The 19,087-nt window shown below is 40.2% G+C and overlaps 2 protein-coding genes across 2 annotated transcripts in view; both read left to right on the top strand.

The window, feature by feature from the left end:
- beat-IIIb (beaten path IIIb) overlaps positions 1 to 15,203 on the top strand; it is a 36,506-nt gene extending 21,303 nt beyond the window's left edge. The window contains 5 exon segments of the mRNA XM_002059126.4: positions 7,787 to 7,989; positions 9,372 to 9,507; positions 12,818 to 13,080; positions 13,532 to 13,658; positions 13,767 to 15,203. Coding sequence (XP_002059162.2) covers positions 7,787 to 7,989; positions 9,372 to 9,507; positions 12,818 to 13,080; positions 13,532 to 13,658; positions 13,767 to 14,065 — 1,028 coding nt within the window. The 3' untranslated portion in view covers positions 14,066 to 15,203.
- Positions 8,098 to 8,781, top strand: LOC26531567 (uncharacterized). Its single transcript, XM_015169078.3, has one exon. The coding sequence runs from the start codon at positions 8,177 to 8,179 to the stop codon at positions 8,630 to 8,632; it is 456 nt and encodes a 151-aa protein (XP_015024564.1). The 5' UTR covers positions 8,098 to 8,176; the 3' UTR covers positions 8,633 to 8,781.
- Positions 15,204 to 19,087: the final 3,884 nt, after the last annotated feature.

Below are 19,087 nucleotides of genomic sequence, written 5' to 3'. Positions count from 1 at the left end.
GTAAGATTTTGGCATGAAATTCGACTAAAAAATGTGTGCTCAGCTATGAATGCTAGATTAATCTGGAGGCAAAACCAGAAAGAAAAAGCCAATCCTCGTGAAAATCGGATGAGATATGACCAATATATGGGGGTGGGAAAATTCGACCTATGTCTATATATCATATATGAGGGTAACATTTGGACATGAATTTCGACCAAAAACAGTGTTGTCAGATTTTGATGCCAAATTGATAAGTGGGCCAAACCATGATTAAGAACCCAAGTTTCGTGAAAATCGGATAAGATTTGACCAAGTTATGGGGGTGGGAAATTTTGACCCATCCCTATATAGGAATTTTGGGGTAAGATATTGGCATGAAATTCGACTAACTAATATGTGTTCAGCTATGAATGCCAGATTAATCTGGAGGGAAAACCAGGAAGAAAAAGCCAATCCTCGTGACAATCGGATGAGATATGACTAATTTAGGGGGGAAGGAAAATTCAACCTACATATGTCTATATATCATATATATCAGGGTAACATTTGGACATGAATTTCGACCAAAAACAGTGTTGTCAGATTTTGATGCCAAATTGATAAGTGGGTCAAACCATGATTAATAACTCACGTTATGAATTCCAGATTAATCTGGAGGGAAAACCAGGAAGAAAAAGCCAATCCTCGTGAAAATCGGATGAGATGTGACCAATTTATGGGTAGGAAAATTCGACCTATGTCTATATATCATATGTGAGGGTAACATTTGGACATGAATTTCGACCAAAAACAGTGTTGTCAGATTTTGACGCCAAATTGATAAGTGGGCCAAACCATGATAAATAACCCAAGTTTCGTGAAAATCGAATGACATTTGACCAAGTTATAGGGGTGGGAAATTTTGACCCATCCCTATATAGGAATCTTGAGGTAAGATTTTGGCATGAAATTCGACTAAAAAATATGTGCACATCTATGAATGCTAGATTAATCTGGAGGGAAAACCAGAAAGAAAAAGCCAATCCTCGTGAAAATCGGATGAGATATGACCAATTTATGGGGGGTGGGAAATTTCGACCTATGTCTATATACCATATTTAAGGGACATGAATTTCGACCGAAAACAGTGTTGTCAGGTTTTGATGCCAAATTGATAAGTGGGCCAAACCATGATTAATAACCCAAGTTTCGTGAAAATCGAATGACATTTGACCAAGTTATGGTAGTGGGAAATTTTGACACATCTCTATATAGGAATCTTGGGGTAAGATATTGGCATGAAATTCGACTAAAAAATATGTGCTCAGCTATGAATGCTAGATTAATCTGGAGGGAAAACCAGAAAGAAAAAGCCAATCCTTGTGAAAATCGGATGAGATATGACCAATTTATGGGGGTGGGAAATTTCGACCTATGTCTATATACCATATTTAAGGGACATGAATTTTGACCGAAAACAGTGTTGTCAGGTTTTGATGCCAAATTGATAAGTGGGCCAAACCATGATTAATAACATAAGTTTCGTGAAAATCGAATGACATTTGACCAAGTTATAGGGGTGGGAAATTTTGACCCATCCCTATATAGGAATCTTGGGGTAAGATTTTGGCATGAAATTCGACTAAAAAATATGTGTTAAGCTATTAATGTCAGATTAATCTGGAGGGAAAACCAGGAAGAAAAATCCAATCCTAATGAAAATCGGATGAGATGGGACCAAATTGTGGGGATTGGAAAGTTCGACCTGTCTATGAATCATATATGAGGGTAAGATTTGGACATGAATTTTGACCAAAAACAGTGTTGTCAGATTTTGATGCCAAATTGATAAACAGGCCAAACCATAATCTAAGACCCAAGTTTCGCGAAAATCGTATGAAATTTGTCTAAGTTATGGGGGTGGGAAATTTCACCCAGGCCAATACAAAATTTGATTATAAAATTAAGATTTTGGTTTATTTTAATTCTTTGCAATATATTCAATATGTGCATATATGTGCAACAAGTACATTTTGTTATTTAATAGCTGGCATACGCGACGTATCGTAATTCAAAGCTATCACAAAAACTGTCGGTTTCCAATTGTTTAAGCAAAAATATAAATATAAATATATTTCTTTTAGTTATTATTTCAATTTATGGAACTTTTAATTTCGATAGATTTCCGATCAAAAGTTTATTTTTTCATACAGTGTTCGGGTGAAATTTAATAAAATAATCGTCTTAAAGCGAAAAGAATTTTTTTGAACACAAAATCTGAAAAATCTAAACAAATAAAAATGTACTTTTCAAATATGTAATCGGAGCGAAGGCGAATCGAATTATGTCTTTTTCAAGTATTTCAAATAGTTATTATTTAAATGTATTACAAGCTATCTGGCATACATGACTTATACGCAATGCGAGCATAACAAAAACTATTCTGTTTGAGGTTTAATAGAGTTTACTTTCTAGAACAACATGCTTTTTGTGCGTCACCTAATTAAGTGGATCTGGCCTGGCCTGGTTTGATAGTTTTCGTGCTCGTTTGCAAAACTTTCACGGTGCCGCATTTAATTAAATAAATAAATGTGCGCAACTTTTTCTTTCAATATTAATATTTTTTTTCCATTCGTTTGCTTTGCAGCTGCATCAACTTGTCAAAGTGAATGTTTTTCTGTGCTTCTGTTTGCCATTTAGAAACTGCTTTTTTTCCTTTACATGTGGATAATTTGCTTGATGTACTGGGGCGGTTTTTTGGGGGGCGTGGCACAAACAATAACTGACAAATAGAACTTGGTCTAGACAAGGGAAGAAAAAAATGAAAATGATTATTACGACTGGTTTGGGGATTTGTGAGGCACTTAATTGATTCGGAAAGCGCGTCCACTGAATTATAGATAAAAATCTTACTTACTTTTATTATGAGGTCACGTACGCAGTACAAAGCGAACAAAAAATCGAATGGAAAAACTAGAAAAAAATCTAAGGGCAACAATAATGAAATTAAGCAAACGTGGCGCGCACTCAAAAAGCAGTCCAGCAAAACGAAACTCAGTCATATTTTTTTTATTTATTGGCAGCACATGAAACTAATGTTAAACGACACGCAGAACAATTGCCAGCTGGGCTTTGGGCTTGGGCAAACTTCATCAAATATATGAATGAACGAAGCTTTAATCAGCTGTAAGCGTTTAGGCAATATAAATAGCTTTAACTAACGAGCCACCGAATACTTAGCATATTTTTGAAATATGATATTCAAGTTTTTCACTTAACGCCGAAAAACATGCAACAATAATTTAAATGTTGCCACAGACGTGTGCCAAATTTCGACTGGGCATGTAATTAATCATAGTAAGCAAAATTGATGTTTTCAATTTAATTAAATTAATCGATTTGATAAGGCTTGTTATTATTGTTATGAATAAGCTGGGCGCTCGATGTGTGAGTTGTGTGCAGTTTTTGCCGCCAGCCAATTTACAAGTCGAAATGAATTTTAATTATATTATAACAACTGTTCATGTTTATGTCTCTCTGTGTGTATGTGTGCGTGATTTAATTGATATCCTAATTAAAGAAAATAGGCATTGTTGCATTTGGCTGCCGACAACTTGACACTGACAATTTGTACATTGTCACAGCGGCTCTGATTTATTTGTTACCCAATTTCACATGAGCTAAGCTATTTTTGTTTTAATAATATGTATTAATTATGCCAGCTAATCTGGGCACTCTATCACCAGGGAATAGTTAACAGAATTTTCAAATTGTGTTTATTAAACTTGTATCAGAATGTGGACCTAAGAATTGTGTGCAAGTAAAAAACGTATGGAAAGAATATGCCTGTCCTAGATTTTAGGCGAGGAAGTAGGCCTGGGCCAGTTCCAACTATGCAAAGCGACTCCATAAGGCAAATAGCCAAATGACGAGCGTAACTGCGAGGCATACTTTTGTTTGGCTTGGGAATAAAAAGTTTGTAGCTGCGATTAATACGCTGCTTTTGCCATTTCTATGAGCTGGCTTCAAATCGATGACAAAGTTTTCTGGCTAACCCCCTCTCAATCCTGCGGGACGCACGAAATATGCAAATGCAAGTGCGCCTGCAATGCAGCAAAGCATCGAGGAACGTGCTCCATTTACAGCAACAGCAACAACAAAAATAATAACAATAACAACTGGAATGGGACAAAAAAGAACGCACTCATCGTCAAAGAAAACGAGCCTGACAGACAGACACACCGAAAGGCTCACAGACTGGGGCACACACAAGGACATACACAGTGAGACATAGACAATGGACGGCATGTCCTCGTTGTTGTTTTTGTTGTTGTTTTTGTTGCTGCTCTAGCTGTAGACTGAGACAAACTTCCGCTTCTGATTGCAGATAAAGCACGTTCCAGGCGTCTGTCTGTCCCGGCTGGGGCCAAAGCCTGAAAGGGGGGCCTAAATTGATGCGTATTGATGCTGCAGGCGTTTGCGAAACATGCAAAAACATTTTCTATTTGCTCAAGGCCTGGCATCCGGTCCAGCCGCCAAAATCAGTCTAAATTATCATCCCAGCTGCATTATAATGTATTAAATCAATTTCACATCCCAACTCTAAGCACCAAAACAAACACAAAATATTCTTGATTGATGACATTTGAGCTCTTAGTTTTTTCTGTATTTACATTTTTCGCATATTTTTTCTACGGAAATATTCAAAATTTGTTTTTCCCAAGTTTTTAATCTTAAAACTTAAGTTTGAAGGTTCGTTTTTGGTTCAAGGCTTAAGCCAAAAATTCGAACAATGTTGACTTCTGAGGATTCCAACCTTTGGCAAAAACCTTTAGTTCACGTACTTCATGAAAATATTAAGCTGACGAATGAGACAACAATGCATCAAAATATTTTTTAAAATAAATCTGAGGTCCTTTTACAATCAGCCCAAAAAATAGTAAAATGTTGAACATATAAAGTTCTTAATTTAAAACCTCCCTTGAAGGTTATTTCTTTATTCTCCACAATGAATGCTTCTATGCACAATATTCTGCCACATTCAACCCCTGGGTTAGGCATTAAATATTCAGTTTAGTATTCAAAACAAATAACTGTATGCGAATTGTTGTCTGCTGCGTTTGACACTTGCCACGGCCATGTGGCAGGATTTGTTTTGACTCGTGCTAACTCGATTTTATTTGACTTTGGCTGCGCCTGACATTTGGCCCCGGGCCGCAAATTAAATCATTTAAAAATCAACAATAATTAAGCACGAAACTTTTGTGGCAACTTTCTATCAAGGTAATAGTGCTTAGATCGTAACACTGGCATTTACACGACATCAAATGGAAAACTTTTCGCCCGCCTGGCACTTGTTAATTAAACGCCGCATTAGATGACAAAAGTTTTCATGTTGCATGGAATTTGGAATTTCAGTCAGTTGTTGGCTTAATAATTAGACAGCTTGCCCACCCCCAGACTGGACCAGCTGTGCTGAGCTCTCACTTGACATTTGTCGACGATAACCACTGCCCAATTTTCACTTGTTATTATATTTTGTATATTTTTTTTTAGAATTTTTCTACTAGTTGTGTTACGAATATTGTTGCTGTGAGCAGAAGCAGCTTATTGCCCTGGTCTGAGCATGTAAACAAATCTTAGATATGTTTACAGTCAATTTAAATATATTGGTAGTTTTTTGTTTTGGAAAGTGGACATATTCTCAGAAGCTACTTTGTGAAAAATGCACCACAAGTCTCATATAATAAATAAAATTTAAACTGCAATTGCCGTCGACAAAGGCGATTGAAAGCAATGGCAATGCCAAAGAAAAGCTTCAAGAAGTCTTTTAAAAAACATTTTCAAAGGCAGCGCGGGCTATAGTGTGCGTAGTGCGATTTTCTTTGACTTGGGCTGCGCAGAATATTAAGTTGTGGATCGTTGGTCGGGGGTCGGCGGTCGGCGGTCGCGGGTGGAGAGTGCATAATGCTAAATCATACTTATGTCATAAATACTTGGCTCAAAGTGTCCGCCGCACAAACAGGGAACAAAAACAAAAACGGAAGCCGCACTCAAAGGCGCCGCTTCCTGGCTCCGGCTGCACATCTGAGCCTGGCTCTGGTTCTGTGCCTGCTTCTGGTTTGGGTCTGGTCCGGGTCCTGTGGTCCCAATGGCGGCAGTTTGCCTTTGTGCATTGTGCTTTGCACTTGTTTATTTTGCTGCCAAAGGCGAATGGGTAGGCGGTACGCGGTGCGCCTGGTTTATTTCAAACACAAAAAGTCAACGGGCTTTAATGCTGCCGCTTCCTGGGGGGCTTAATGAAAATGTGCATTTATTTTTAGCCAAATGTCAACGCACCACACATTGTGACATATTTATAGAACTCGCATCAAAGCCCGGCGTAAATATAGTCTACAAGGTAAATTCGGATTAATTCCCAGACGTTCAATTGCCATTTTATTGGTTGCCAGTCAACGAATTCCCTCATGCACTTACTTGGAAGCCCTGTCATCATCACGAGCAGACGTCACAGGTGAAAGCCATTTTGACCAATTTAAAAGTTGGGGACAATGTGGTAAATTATTTCGCCTCGATTAAAAATATCAGTTTAATTAATTAAAAGCTTTAAATAGATACGTGTGAATGCTTGTGAGTTACTGCATCATAATCGATAAAGAAGGGCTATGTTCGGCGCGCCGAAGATTTAATACCCTTGCAGACCCAACCTTTTCATTATGCTCACAATGGTTTGCCCCTATTTAAGGAGCATAGGAAAACTAGCTAATACCGAGTATCGTTATGATCTCTTAATAAACAAATAAGTTTTTCATACAAAAACCTACCTTTTTATCGATCGTTCCAATGAAAGGTATATGAGCTATATGGCGAGTTTGATCAGGATATCTTAAAAATCAAAAAACAATTCAATCGTTCCTATGGCAGCTATATAATATAATGTTTAGCATATACATGGGGCGCATAGTTAAACTAAAAAATGCCGAGTTTGGTCAAGATATCTTAATAAACAAAAATTTTTCATACAAGATCTACTTTTCGATCTAGCTGAAAGAAACAGGGACTTTTGCAGAGTTTTATAAAGATAGCGTTAAAGCTGAGAGAATATTTCGCGTAGAAACAAACAGACGGACAGAAGGACATGCCTATATCGACTCGGCTGTTGATAGTGAACAAGAATATATCAACTTTATGCGGTCGGCCTGCAAGGGTATAAAAATCTGACAGCTTTTAAATTTATGTTCAACTATTCTCTGGGCCATCTAGAATTGATAGTTTTCTTTAAGCATTTTCGTTTTCTTCTTCTTGTTCTTTCAGCCTTTATGCAGCGCTCAGTTTTGGTGCAATTTTAATTTCATATCTTGATTTTCGTGCCATAACTTTGACCCAAATTGTCTAAGCCTACCTATGGGCTTTTGTGTACGTTTAAAAGTCAGCAACTTTTCGTTTCGTTTCGTTTCGTTGTCTCGAGTGCACACAGCACACAACTCCTTGCCTCCTGCCCCTTGCCACTTGCCACTTGCCACTTGCCACGTCTGTACGGATTCCCTTGCCGCGGCACGTTTCGCACGCCTCAAGTTGGCCGCTTTCATTCTTTGGTAGTTCGCATTGTTGGGCTAAACAAAAGCGCATTGTTTTGGCGAATTTCTTTCGATTTCCTTGACTTTTATGCACTTGCTGCGGGTTATTTATGGGCCCCTGGCATTGGACCAGAGCTAAAGCGAAGTCTTTGTTCTAAGCGCTCAAAAAAGGCCAGCTTAGTTAATCATCTAGTCTCTCTTTAAACAACTGCTATAACTATTTCTCCTTCTTCTTTCTCTCTATCTAGTGGAGAGCCTGACTATGACTGAGATACGTATCCCGAAGCATATTATGCGGCATGAGGACGCCGTATTGGGCTGCAAATTTGACCTGGATGGCGAATCGCTGTACTCGGTGAAGTGGTACAAGGATGGCTTCGAGTTCTATCGCTATGTGCCACGTGACATGCCGCCTGGACAGGTGTTTCCGCTGCCCGGCGTCGATGTGGAGGTGAGTCTGTGTGCTAATCTGATCGTTGATGCGACACGCCTCGATTGAATTCCATCGAGTAGGCAGGTAGTTTTCATTTATTCCCCAAGCTCGTCAATGTTGCTCAAGTCAATTACAAGCAAGCTGTAGAACGGCAGGCAGGAAATAAATATATACTCGTTCGCTTACATTTTCGGAACTCGACAAAATGTACTCAAAGAATAAATCGAAAGTGCTGCAGACGCTGGAGGAATGCTTCCCGCCTCTGAGCCACGACGAAACCATCGAGATGATTGCCCAAATGGTGCGCCAGCCGAAAAGCAATCCCATCGAGGCCGGCCTGCGCCTGGGCAAGATTGACAAGCAGCAGAGTATTCTGCATGCCGAGAGTCAAATGAAGCTGCACGCGGCCATGGAACACTTCGATGCCACCCCGGAAGCTCTGGACAGTGTGCTGCCGGTGAGCGATAAGGAAATGAATGAACTGGCCGAGGTGGCCTCATCGCTGCATGCCGACGACGATGATGATGACGATATCGATGATATTGAGGAGGAAGATGTTGATGATGAGCTCGATGGGGACGACGATGAAGCAGATGCTGAAGAAAAGGAAAAAGAAGTCGAAAGCCTTAAGCTATTTGATCAGAAAGATCCAACGAAATGAGGCCAAATTGTCAATAGTTCAGAATATATGCGACGGGTGCCTGCATTGAGTTTAGCACTGTCCAACACAATTGCGAGTTGTTCAGTTAGTGTTCGAAAATGTGTAGAATTTCAAAATTTGCATTTAAATTAAAGTTCAGTTCTCCATCGCATACTATCAATTTCTTCGCCTGCATTTCAAGAATTTAGAGGCAAGTCTTTCTCGTTAAATATTGTACATGTGCGTCTGAGGCTGTGTGTGTTTGCGTGTGTAAGTGTATGCATCTACTTATGCATTTATAAATACATGTACGCATGCATGATTGTTTTCTGATACCAAACGCAGGCCATGATTTATTGTCGCTGTGCTGCATATTTAAATAAAACGAATTTCTGCCAAGTGCTCTCCTCGATTCTCAAGAATTCAAGTAGGCTCTGCATTTTTAGTTAGTGCTTAGCAAGTGTCTTGGAGGTGAAGTCGGGGGTGAGTAGGGATGTATGTATGCATGTATGCATGTATGAATGAGTGCATGTATGTATGTATGTATGAATGCATGTATGTGCATATATGCAAACCAAACATGCATACATGTACCAGATAACGTTGAAAAGAACCCCAACTTTTTTTTAAATTCAGAATCTTTCATGACATAAATTTCACTTTCTATAGTTGCCACAAATGTGCAATGTTTTCTGTGCTCCCTGTTGACTTTTACTTTTTACATATGCGTTTATTTTACAACAATTCTCTTTGCTTGCAGTTGCAAAACTCGACGGACATTGCCGTTGTCCTGCGCTCGGTCAGCCTACAGTCGACGGGCCGCTATCGGTGCGAAGTGTCCGGCGAGGCGCCTTCGTTCCAGACAGTTTCCGGTCACGAGGACATGATTGTTGTGGGTAAGTGCAAGTGTGTGTGCGAGTAAGAGAGCGAAAAAGCGAGAGAGAGAGAGAAAGTGCGAGGCACAGAGCAAGATTAATTGCTCAGCATGGACAAAGCGATGAAAAGTAATCTGTTTCTTTCAGTGGAATACACACACGCATATATATATATATATATATATATACGTATACATATAAAATATTTCGCATTTATATAGTTTATGCTTTGGCATTGTTTCGCGCTGCGATTTACAAATTCTCAAGCATGAAACCTGTGCCAAATAAAAAGAGAAAAACAAAGATAACATGCCATGCAAGGCTACGCAGCCACTTGGCCAGTTGGGCGGCGTTCAACAACCTTCACACAGACACACACACATAGACACAGCTACACTATGTCTGCACGTCTGTCTGCGTGTGTGTGTGTGTGTTTTGTATTATTCTGCTGGCAAATTGCCCATGTACGTGATGCAATTCAGTTGCTCACTTACAGCTGCAGACCTGGAACCGAGCGACTATGGCTACCGCCTGGGCTTGGGTCTGGGTCTAGGGTCTGGGGTCTGGTTGGCTGGGCTGCAACTTAATTTGAAATTTTTGCGAAATCCAACAAAACATGGCGAAAATATGGCAGAACGCAATATGAAAAAGTGCTTTGGGGAAAACTTAGAATAAACGTGTTTAATAACAGCCGCAGCGGCCGTTGAATTGCCAGCAACAAGAGCGCAAGGAATAAATCCCAGTTGCTATTCGCCATTTTCGCATTTGCCAGCCTTCATTTCAAACGGGCTACAGTTATTGCCAACTTGATGCTTGACACACGGACATACACAGACACACACAACTGAGAAGAGAGTGTACGACTTGAAGGCACCCTGTATTCTGTCGTGGCATATAATCGTAATTATTTTTATTAATTATTAACAATTTCGTGTTACATAGTTTCTTTTAATTATTTAATTATTTTTTGTCGGAAGTTGGGGTTTTATATATATTATATTTTTGTCTCTACTCGAAAAAAGCGTTCTTTTTCTACCAAAAAAAGTCTCACTCACAAGCAAAATAAATAAACTAGGCTTGTTTACTGAGGACCCATTTCAAATATTCATTTGGTCCTATATGCCAAGCATGGAATACGGCAAGGGGAAAGGGGGCCAACATTATTATGATTATCATTGACATTAGCATTGGGTCTCAACTGTTACTCCCCAGGCAATTTTGGGTTCATTTTCGTCAGGTAGAGCCAGGCAGAGGAGGGCTATCAAACTGTGTATATCAAATAATTAGTTCAACTAACTAGCTGGTATACTATATATGTATATATATATGGGGCATAGGAGTATATGAGGAGGCAGCAATCAAAGCTGAGCGCTTCCGTTTTGCTAGGGGAATTACATGATTACTTGACTTTAATGTTTGCCAATCTGCGATCCGAATCGCAATCATCCCAGCCACGCCCGTGCTCTCCCCTAAGCGGATTAAATCAGCTGCAGATCTAAGTATAAAGTTAATGAATCACCTGTTAATGGCGGGAGCCTAAAAAAAGAAACGTATGAAGTGAAAAAATATCAAATGATTTAAATTACCGGAATATTGAAATTAATGCGGCAGTATATATATATATTACGACTGTGTGTGTGTGTGTGAGTGTGTTTTTATGTGGCAGAAAATAATTGAATGTGATTACGGGCGCACAGCTAAATGACGAGGCGCAACACAGTTGACCCAGTTAGTGGGCCCAGATGGGTTTGATAGCTGCTCGTGAAATGGGATAATTGAAGTACAAGCGCGGAAATTGAAAAACAGAAATGGAAAATAACGTCGACTGAGCAACGCGTACATTGCCCAGTTAATTAGATTAGCATAAGCTGCATGGCAATATCCTGGTCAGCTTTAGGTATTACTTCCGCATGCAAGAGATATGCTTGATAATATTGCCAAATTGATATACTATCTATTTTTGGACTGGAAATACTTCCCTTTGTCAATTTAAGCCGAAAAATTTGTGCACTATTGTAGACAACTTGTGGGACATTGTCTAAGCAGCTCGAGAATGTTGGCTCCATCAAAGTGGCCAAACAATTAGAAGCAATTGGACAACAAAAAAGGGTTTATTTTCGCTTTTCTTTTTGAATGAACGGGGGAAAGTGAAAAATGGACCTAATGACAAATAATAAAAAAAATATGCGTTGGACAAATAATAATACAAACAATGAAAGAAAGTAACAACAGCTCAATCAATGTCTGGAAAGCTTGGACATAAAATACCGAAAATAATAACTTATGAAGTTAAGCAGCGCTAAAATAATTGCAAGAAAAAGAAAAAATGCAGAAACAAACAAAAAGACAGCAAGAGACAAGAACATACAAAGCCTGCACAAGATTTTCTTTTCTTTCATTTCGGTTTTTTCTTCTATCTTCACTTGGATTTTTATTACTGGCCGCGAACAAGGCCTTGCATTTATTATGCGAATTTCGCTGTAGCCGGAAGCAGGCGCCAAATAATAATACAAGAGCAATCCAAATTATTATTATTTTTTTACTTTTATCATTATTAAGGCGAATGGACAGCGTGAAGGAATTTTAGCAAATGCCAGACACCAGATGCACAAGTATTTTTAAAAGCCAGATTATAATTTCTGTCTGTATGTGTGTGTAAGTGAGTGTGTGTGTGCATTGCAGTCGATTTATATGGATTCATTGGAGGATTTCAAGTGAAACTGAATCTGCTGGCTGCCTGGTTGACTGACCCAATTGGCACACATCCAGGTCAGATTCTGATTCAACTACGTCAACAACAAAAATGTGCAATAATTGCACATGAAACTTGGCGATTGTTGTCTCCAATTGCTGTTGCCAATTGTTGTTGCATTTGTGCAGAGTTATTTGAATAGCTAAATCTGCAGGTTTAATTTAAAATGGCACCCAATAAGACTCGTTTAAACGTTTTAATAGTGGAATTAAAAGCAACCTTTTTATTATAAAAAATGGAATGGAAAAATGGTGGAGACCTATTGGCAACTCATGGAATCTTTTCAGGACGATCGTACAAAAGTAAAATCGAACTTTGAAAAATCTAAATAATGGAAGCAACAAAAAAGCTATTATTGAACCTTACCCGGAAGAAGAATCAAGAATTGAGGAACTTCATCTAATTGCTTTCATTCATTATCCATTATCCAAGTTCGTTAAAAAGTACGTCGGGAATTAGCTGAGGAGGAAATTTTTTATACAACGATTACCTACACTCATATAGGAATTCGAGACCTCATTTCCAGTTATCTACATATAGCCAGGAACTTACACGTTGTGCACTTATCTACCATTGCAGTCACACCCAAGCATGGACCACAAATCACCGGCGGTCAGCCCCGATACCAAATTGGCGATATGGTGCGCGTCAATTGCACTTCGGCGCCATCGAAGCCCGTCTGCCATCTCGGCTGGCTGATTAACGGCATGCACGCGAACCGCTCGCTGTTGCGTCCCTACGAGCCGCTGTCGGTGGGCCGGGAGGGTCTCGAGGTGGCGCGCCTCGGCCTGGAGTTTCGTGTTCGCGGATGACACTTCAAGCACGGCGACATGAAGTTGAAGGTGAGTTATGGCTGCCCGGATCGGCTTTAAGCTGATTATGGCCCACCCCCTCAAATTGAAACATTACACTGGCCAACGTCGACTCAATTCAATTTGCGGCAACATTACATGACAGCGCATGTTGATTGCTATCTGGTGGTGGGGAGGGGTTGGAGTCGTGGGCGAGTGCAAATGTGTGTCGCAGGGGCCACAAAATTTCACGTCTTTTATGATTCGACCGACTACTGCCTGGCCATGGCCAATGTCCGTTTGCATATGCGGGTCATTTTGGGTTATCAGCTGGGCGCCTGGTGCCAGTTAATGAAAGCATAAAACTTTTAGTGTGCCGTCAACGCGCAGACACATTTACCGGGGCTCCCCTATTGCCCGCCGCTGACCGACACAGATTTCATGAGCCAGTAAACAGCTGCTGGTGGAGGAGAGACTATAGCGACGGCTTCTCTTATTGCAGTGTGTCGCCAAAATCAGCTCCGTCTACTGGCAGAGCAACGAGGAGAGCGTCGAGAGTGATAAGCATCAGCGGATACCCGTGTTGGAGTCCAGGGAGACAGTGCGCCAGCTGGACAAATCACTGGAAGGTGAGTGTGGATGCAACATCAATCATCTGCGCAACAGTTGTCAGTGCAGTGCATCAACTGTACCTCCCCTCTCCATCTCTCTTTCTCTCTAACTAACTGGAAAAGCAGACAAGCAGCTCAAGAAGAGTCGTCGTCCTGCGGCGGCCACGTCTGCCGCCGCCGCCGCAGCGGCTTCATCGGGCGCTAGGATATTAGCGTCCAAATCCATGGCACGCATTTCGCTATACGCGCTGCCAGTCTTAATAGCATTTCTGTGTAATGCTGCCGCCGCCGGTTTGTGTGTTATGCCCACGTCCACGTCCACGCCCACGCCCACGCCCAGGAGGAGTAACAAGCCGAGGAGCAGCTGCTGTCGACATGACCGCCGCCCGTTGGCCCAATTAAGCACATCCACGCCGTGCAGATAACAATTAACGAAGATGTATGACACCACCAGCCCCCATTCAGGCCCGACCCTAGAGCTATGCCAAACTCATTAAATCTGTGTAAATATTTCAACTACGTAAATGCACAAAGCCGATAAACAGAAAACGTGAAAGCACAAAATACGCACATCAAGTATACGCCGCATTTGCCGGGCGGCAAATCAAATTCTGTAGCTGCTTAGCTACTGTACATACAATGAGACAGACATACGTATTTTCCAAAAATTATAAATGATATTTTAGGAAGGGATACGGAGGGGGTACGGCGTGCAGATCGTTGTTCCTTGCTTGCTTTTAGGAAAGGGAAGAATTTGCTCAAAGTTGTTACCAAAAATACGAAAAATTAAACAGAAATCAAGATATGCAAGTACTTAACTAGCCAAATCTGTACAAGCGTAGTTTTTAAGTATCCTGTTAATGCAAATCAGAAAATCGAAAAATATATAGCTAAAGTTAAGATTAAATTAACTGCAAATAGAGTCTTCAATATTGATGCTTAACATAAATCAAAAACACTTTTCGTGTACAATTAAAAGCTACATAAAATACATGGGTAAATTTAATTGTTGCAACTACCGATAAGTACATGAAAAATTAAATTAGATTGAAAAATAGCAAAGCTGATATGCTTGAGATTGATAAGCGAAGATCCAATGCAATTTTTAGGCAATTTACGAATTTTAATTAACCTTGAAAAGCCAGCAAAAAATGCAGAGACACCCAAGAGTCGAGCTATAGCTCGGAGGCGCCACTGTAAATTTCTACAGAGTAGGCTAATCAAATTGTAGGCACACATTGTACAGTTATTTCTTCTTTCTCTATGCAATATTTAACTGCTGAAGGCACACCTAAACACACACGCATATGGAACACGTAAATGTGCATATCTTGAGAAAATTATCCATGGAATTCTGCATGCGTATTTGTTGAATGTCTAGGTCTAAGAAATAATAATATGCAAAATATTTAACTGCAATATATTAAGTACATATTTATGTTTAGCTGTGTAAAGTAATATGTAATAATGAATGTTATTAAGTCTTTAAATAAAACCGCATTGAAAATCGAAGCTGCCGCCTGCTGCTTCTGCGTTGCCCCAAAAAGTGGGCAATACTTTTTACGAAAGCGCAACTGGAACTGGAGCTAAAGCTGGAACTGGAACTGGAACTGAAATTGTCATTGTCAGCGTTTGTCCTTGCTTCTCATTGTTTCTTCTGCCGCGTTATACGTTTTTTATTGCTGTCATAATATCTCGCCTTGGTTGTATTCATGCCGCGCTGCTTCCCTTTTTATTGTTATTATATTTACTTGTCGGATTTGCAGGGCCCACTCGCCCCCACATTCATTTACTTTCTATACGTCTGTTTTAATGCGAACATATTTGTTTTGACTTATGGGGAGGTTGCACTTATAGGCCAGGGTCGGGGCTGCGTAAGCCATGCATGCATGCACTTAAAACATTTTATTACGTGTCATATATCAGCACATTGTACGATTGAATTTTGACTATGAGGTCATTACTGACAACCATTAAGCAAACTTCATTGGGATTTATTATTGTCTATTATTTTATTTATTATTTATTCAAGGGTTCGAGCACTTTTTGTTCATAAAGTTCTTTGAACTAATCTGGGTTTTTTTAATTTTAAGAATTGCTTTATGTTAAAATCGATACTTAAGTAGACTTTACTGCTGGGTTATTTACTTGGCCAGCCCCAGCCCACCTGTTCGCATTTAAAGCACTTTAACTTTAATAATCTTGGGTGAAAATTGTGCACAAATGAAACATCACTTGAAATGAAACGCCTCAAGCAGTAGAACTAGTCCAAGTTAAGGCACATTTAAAGTTTTTGCAGCAATTAAAAATTGTGAAAGGCGCTGAAGCGCTTGCACGGATTCCGGGAACAAAGTTGCCACACAGCTCGGCATGAGCTCGTGCTTATTTGCTTAATTTCACAGAGCGCATATGCACAAAAGGACATCAACAGCAGGCAGAGACCGGGGGCAGAGCTGAGGGCGTGGTGTTGGCTTCTTTATTTATTTATTTAGTATTTTTTTTTTTTTTTTTATGCCAGCCACTTGCATTGCATTTTGTTTATATGCTTTTAATGCAATTAGCACGCTTTTCACTTTGATTTACGCCCAGGCGCCCGAGTGCTTGACTAACCGAGGGGGGAACAGAGGGACAGACTGAATGACAGTCGGTCTGACAAACCGTGCCCAAAGGGCGCTTTGTCTATCTAGGCACACACGAGTGGCTGGCAGCTCTGTTTCTGCCTTTTTGTCCCACTGTTTGTCTCGCATTTGTCAGTGTACATATTTATGAGTGGCAAAGCGGCTTTCATCTTTTGTCGGGCGGCGTCTCCGAGTGTTGGGTGCCTCCCTTTGTTTGCCAGCCTGACTGCTGCTGCTGCCTCTCTGTTCATTATGTGCTCGTTGCGCTTGTTTATGCAACCATTTTCATTAGCAGCGCCGCGTCATTGCCATCAGTCAGCAGTCAGTCAGCAGTTGGTATTGGAGTCGGACTAGGAGTCCTTGTCGCAGCCATTTGGGTGCTTTGACCCTTTCCTTAATGCATATTGTTTGTGCCTTGGAGCGTCGTTTGTTGCGTTGTTTTTAATTACGATTTGCTCACTTACATTCCATTTTGCTGCTGCTAATACCCACATGTCCCCGTCGTCCTCGGCACCGACTGCAGATTACACTTCAATCAAACGCGCGTAAATATCAATCAACGTGGCCAGCGCGAGGCTAAGAAACGCCCCCGAAGCAAAACTCATTTAAAAGTAATCAACAAGTGGCACGAAAATGGCGCAAAAAGCGAGTTGCAACAAAATTGAAACTAATCAAAGAATCAGACATGCTGGAGAAATAACCACGCATTAAATGTTAAGAAAATAAATCATCTCGATACTCGATCCGTTGGTAAGGAGTGAATAATATATATGTAGTATTCAAAAGGGATCATCTTAAAGTAAATATTTCATTTTGTCTTGCTAGAATTAACTTTAAGTAAAATATACGTCGTGCTCCTCGGTTCTCGAGACTTGTCTATTCTACTATATACATGTAGATATAGATATTTAAATGGAGCTATATTATACTTGGTCTGTCCATCAGACCTTCAAAAACAATTTTTTTTTTGCGATAATTATTTATGCATTTATATAAATATTTTTCAGCTTCTATCAAGTATTAGTCACGCTTATCCATTGTTATAAATACTTAAATAGATAAGTTATTCTTATGGTGCATATTTTTTGAGATTTAAATATGTATCACTGACGCTTCATGAAATCTCTTTCAAATTTGTCATAAAAGTCATTAAAGCAATAGTCCTGTTAATTATACATTTTAAATAGGGTATGCCCTGAGGTCAAATTACACACTCTGTCAGCATGGCTGTCAACATGCCGAACAGGTGTTAGGGACTGCCAAATGCAGATATTGTTTATTTTTTAACTAACTAATACAGACGTTTAACATAAAATTAAATCTCAAATGTCTAAGATGCATTTTACCTCTAACTATAGAGTGGTAAGAGGTAGATGCAAATTAAAAGAAAAAAATTTCGTATAAACCTCAATTCAATTGCTTCCCTTCACACTAGACACACATACATACGCTCACACAAACTCCGCTCAACTGCATAGAAAATATCATAGCATACATTTGTGCGCTCGCTTTTCGCTGGTATTTCGATTTCAATGAGTTATGGGCATAAATAAATGTCAGCATCGTTACTGGACGCTGTCGATAATTTATGTTTATTGCTTATGCAAAACGCAAGTCCAATAAGCACAAAATCAAACAAATGGCTAAAAGTTCAAGACCCCGTGCCCGTCCCCGTCCTCATCACCGTTCAAGACCCCGACCCCGACCTCGTCCAGGAGCCACTGCTGGGTGTCAATTTGGGGTCGTGTCTTGTGTCTCGGGCTAATGGCGGCTCGTTGATAAGCTGTTCGCTGGGAAATTAGCAAACAAAATGCGTAGCTGTAAATGCTTTTGCCTTTATTTTCATTTTCGATTTTTTTTATTTTTGCTAGGCCGCAAGGTGAAAATTGTGTGCGAAAAGTCGTACGTGCGTGAAAATGAATGAAGGGCGCGTGCACAAAATGTAATTGTTTGCGGCAGGAACTGAGTGGTCAGGTGGCCGGCAAAGATATGGCCCTGCCTTGTATATGATTTAATGTTAATCACTTTTAAGAGCCGGAGATGGAGATGGCGATGGAGTTGGCTGTTAGGGAGCTGTGGAGCCGTGGAAATGTGGAAATGTGGAGCTGGGCATATTGAAAATACAAGCTCGTAAATTAAATTTTACACCGGCTGGCGCAATGAATAGCTAAAAAGTCCGTCTTTGGTTGGCCAAATGATGCAGCAGCAGTAGCTACTCCTCGAGAAGGCCTCCGACTTGGCCCCATAAATTCTTGGGCTAAGCACACGCAGTGCGCCTGGTCATCCATTGCCAACTCGACTCGACTCGACCACGTTAGGGCAAATGTCTGTTGGCCTTTTTTATCGTTTAATTAAAATTCGCAACACGTAAATCCATTTGAGCCGCTGCTGCAATCTTTACTTTAACCTTAAGGCGTTCGCTTCTTAGCCGCAATCCAAGTGCCAAGCTGTGCGAGAGTCCATGTGTGTGTGTGTGTGTGTGTGTGTATGTGGTAAATCCCATTTTTCTATTTTGTTGCTCCATAAAACCACTTTACACAATTTTCGTCTTTTGTTTTTCGATTTGGCTCGTGTTGTTTTGTTGTTTTGGCATTTTTTCTTTTTTTTTTTTTTCCATCCTTCCTTCGACTTTTACCAATTATTGTGCGCTAGTGCAGCCAGTCAGCCGGAGCCGGAGCGCTCGAATTAGCCTTTGTTGGCGCTACCAATCAGCCCAGCCTCCAGCTCCTAATCCCCACTTCAACTCTCGTTCGTCTTCTTCTTCTACTTGCTCGACTGGCTTTCATTACTTTTTCTATCAACGTACTTAGGCGCCATTGTTGTGCAGTT

This window comes from Drosophila virilis, chromosome 4, assembly GCF_030788295.1.
Source record: "Drosophila virilis strain 15010-1051.87 chromosome 4, Dvir_AGI_RSII-ME, whole genome shotgun sequence".
NCBI classification, from domain to species: Eukaryota; Metazoa; Arthropoda; class Insecta; order Diptera; family Drosophilidae; genus Drosophila; species Drosophila virilis.
Note: the sequence above shows the minus strand (reverse complement) of the source record. Positions and strands in the feature narration are given on the sequence as shown.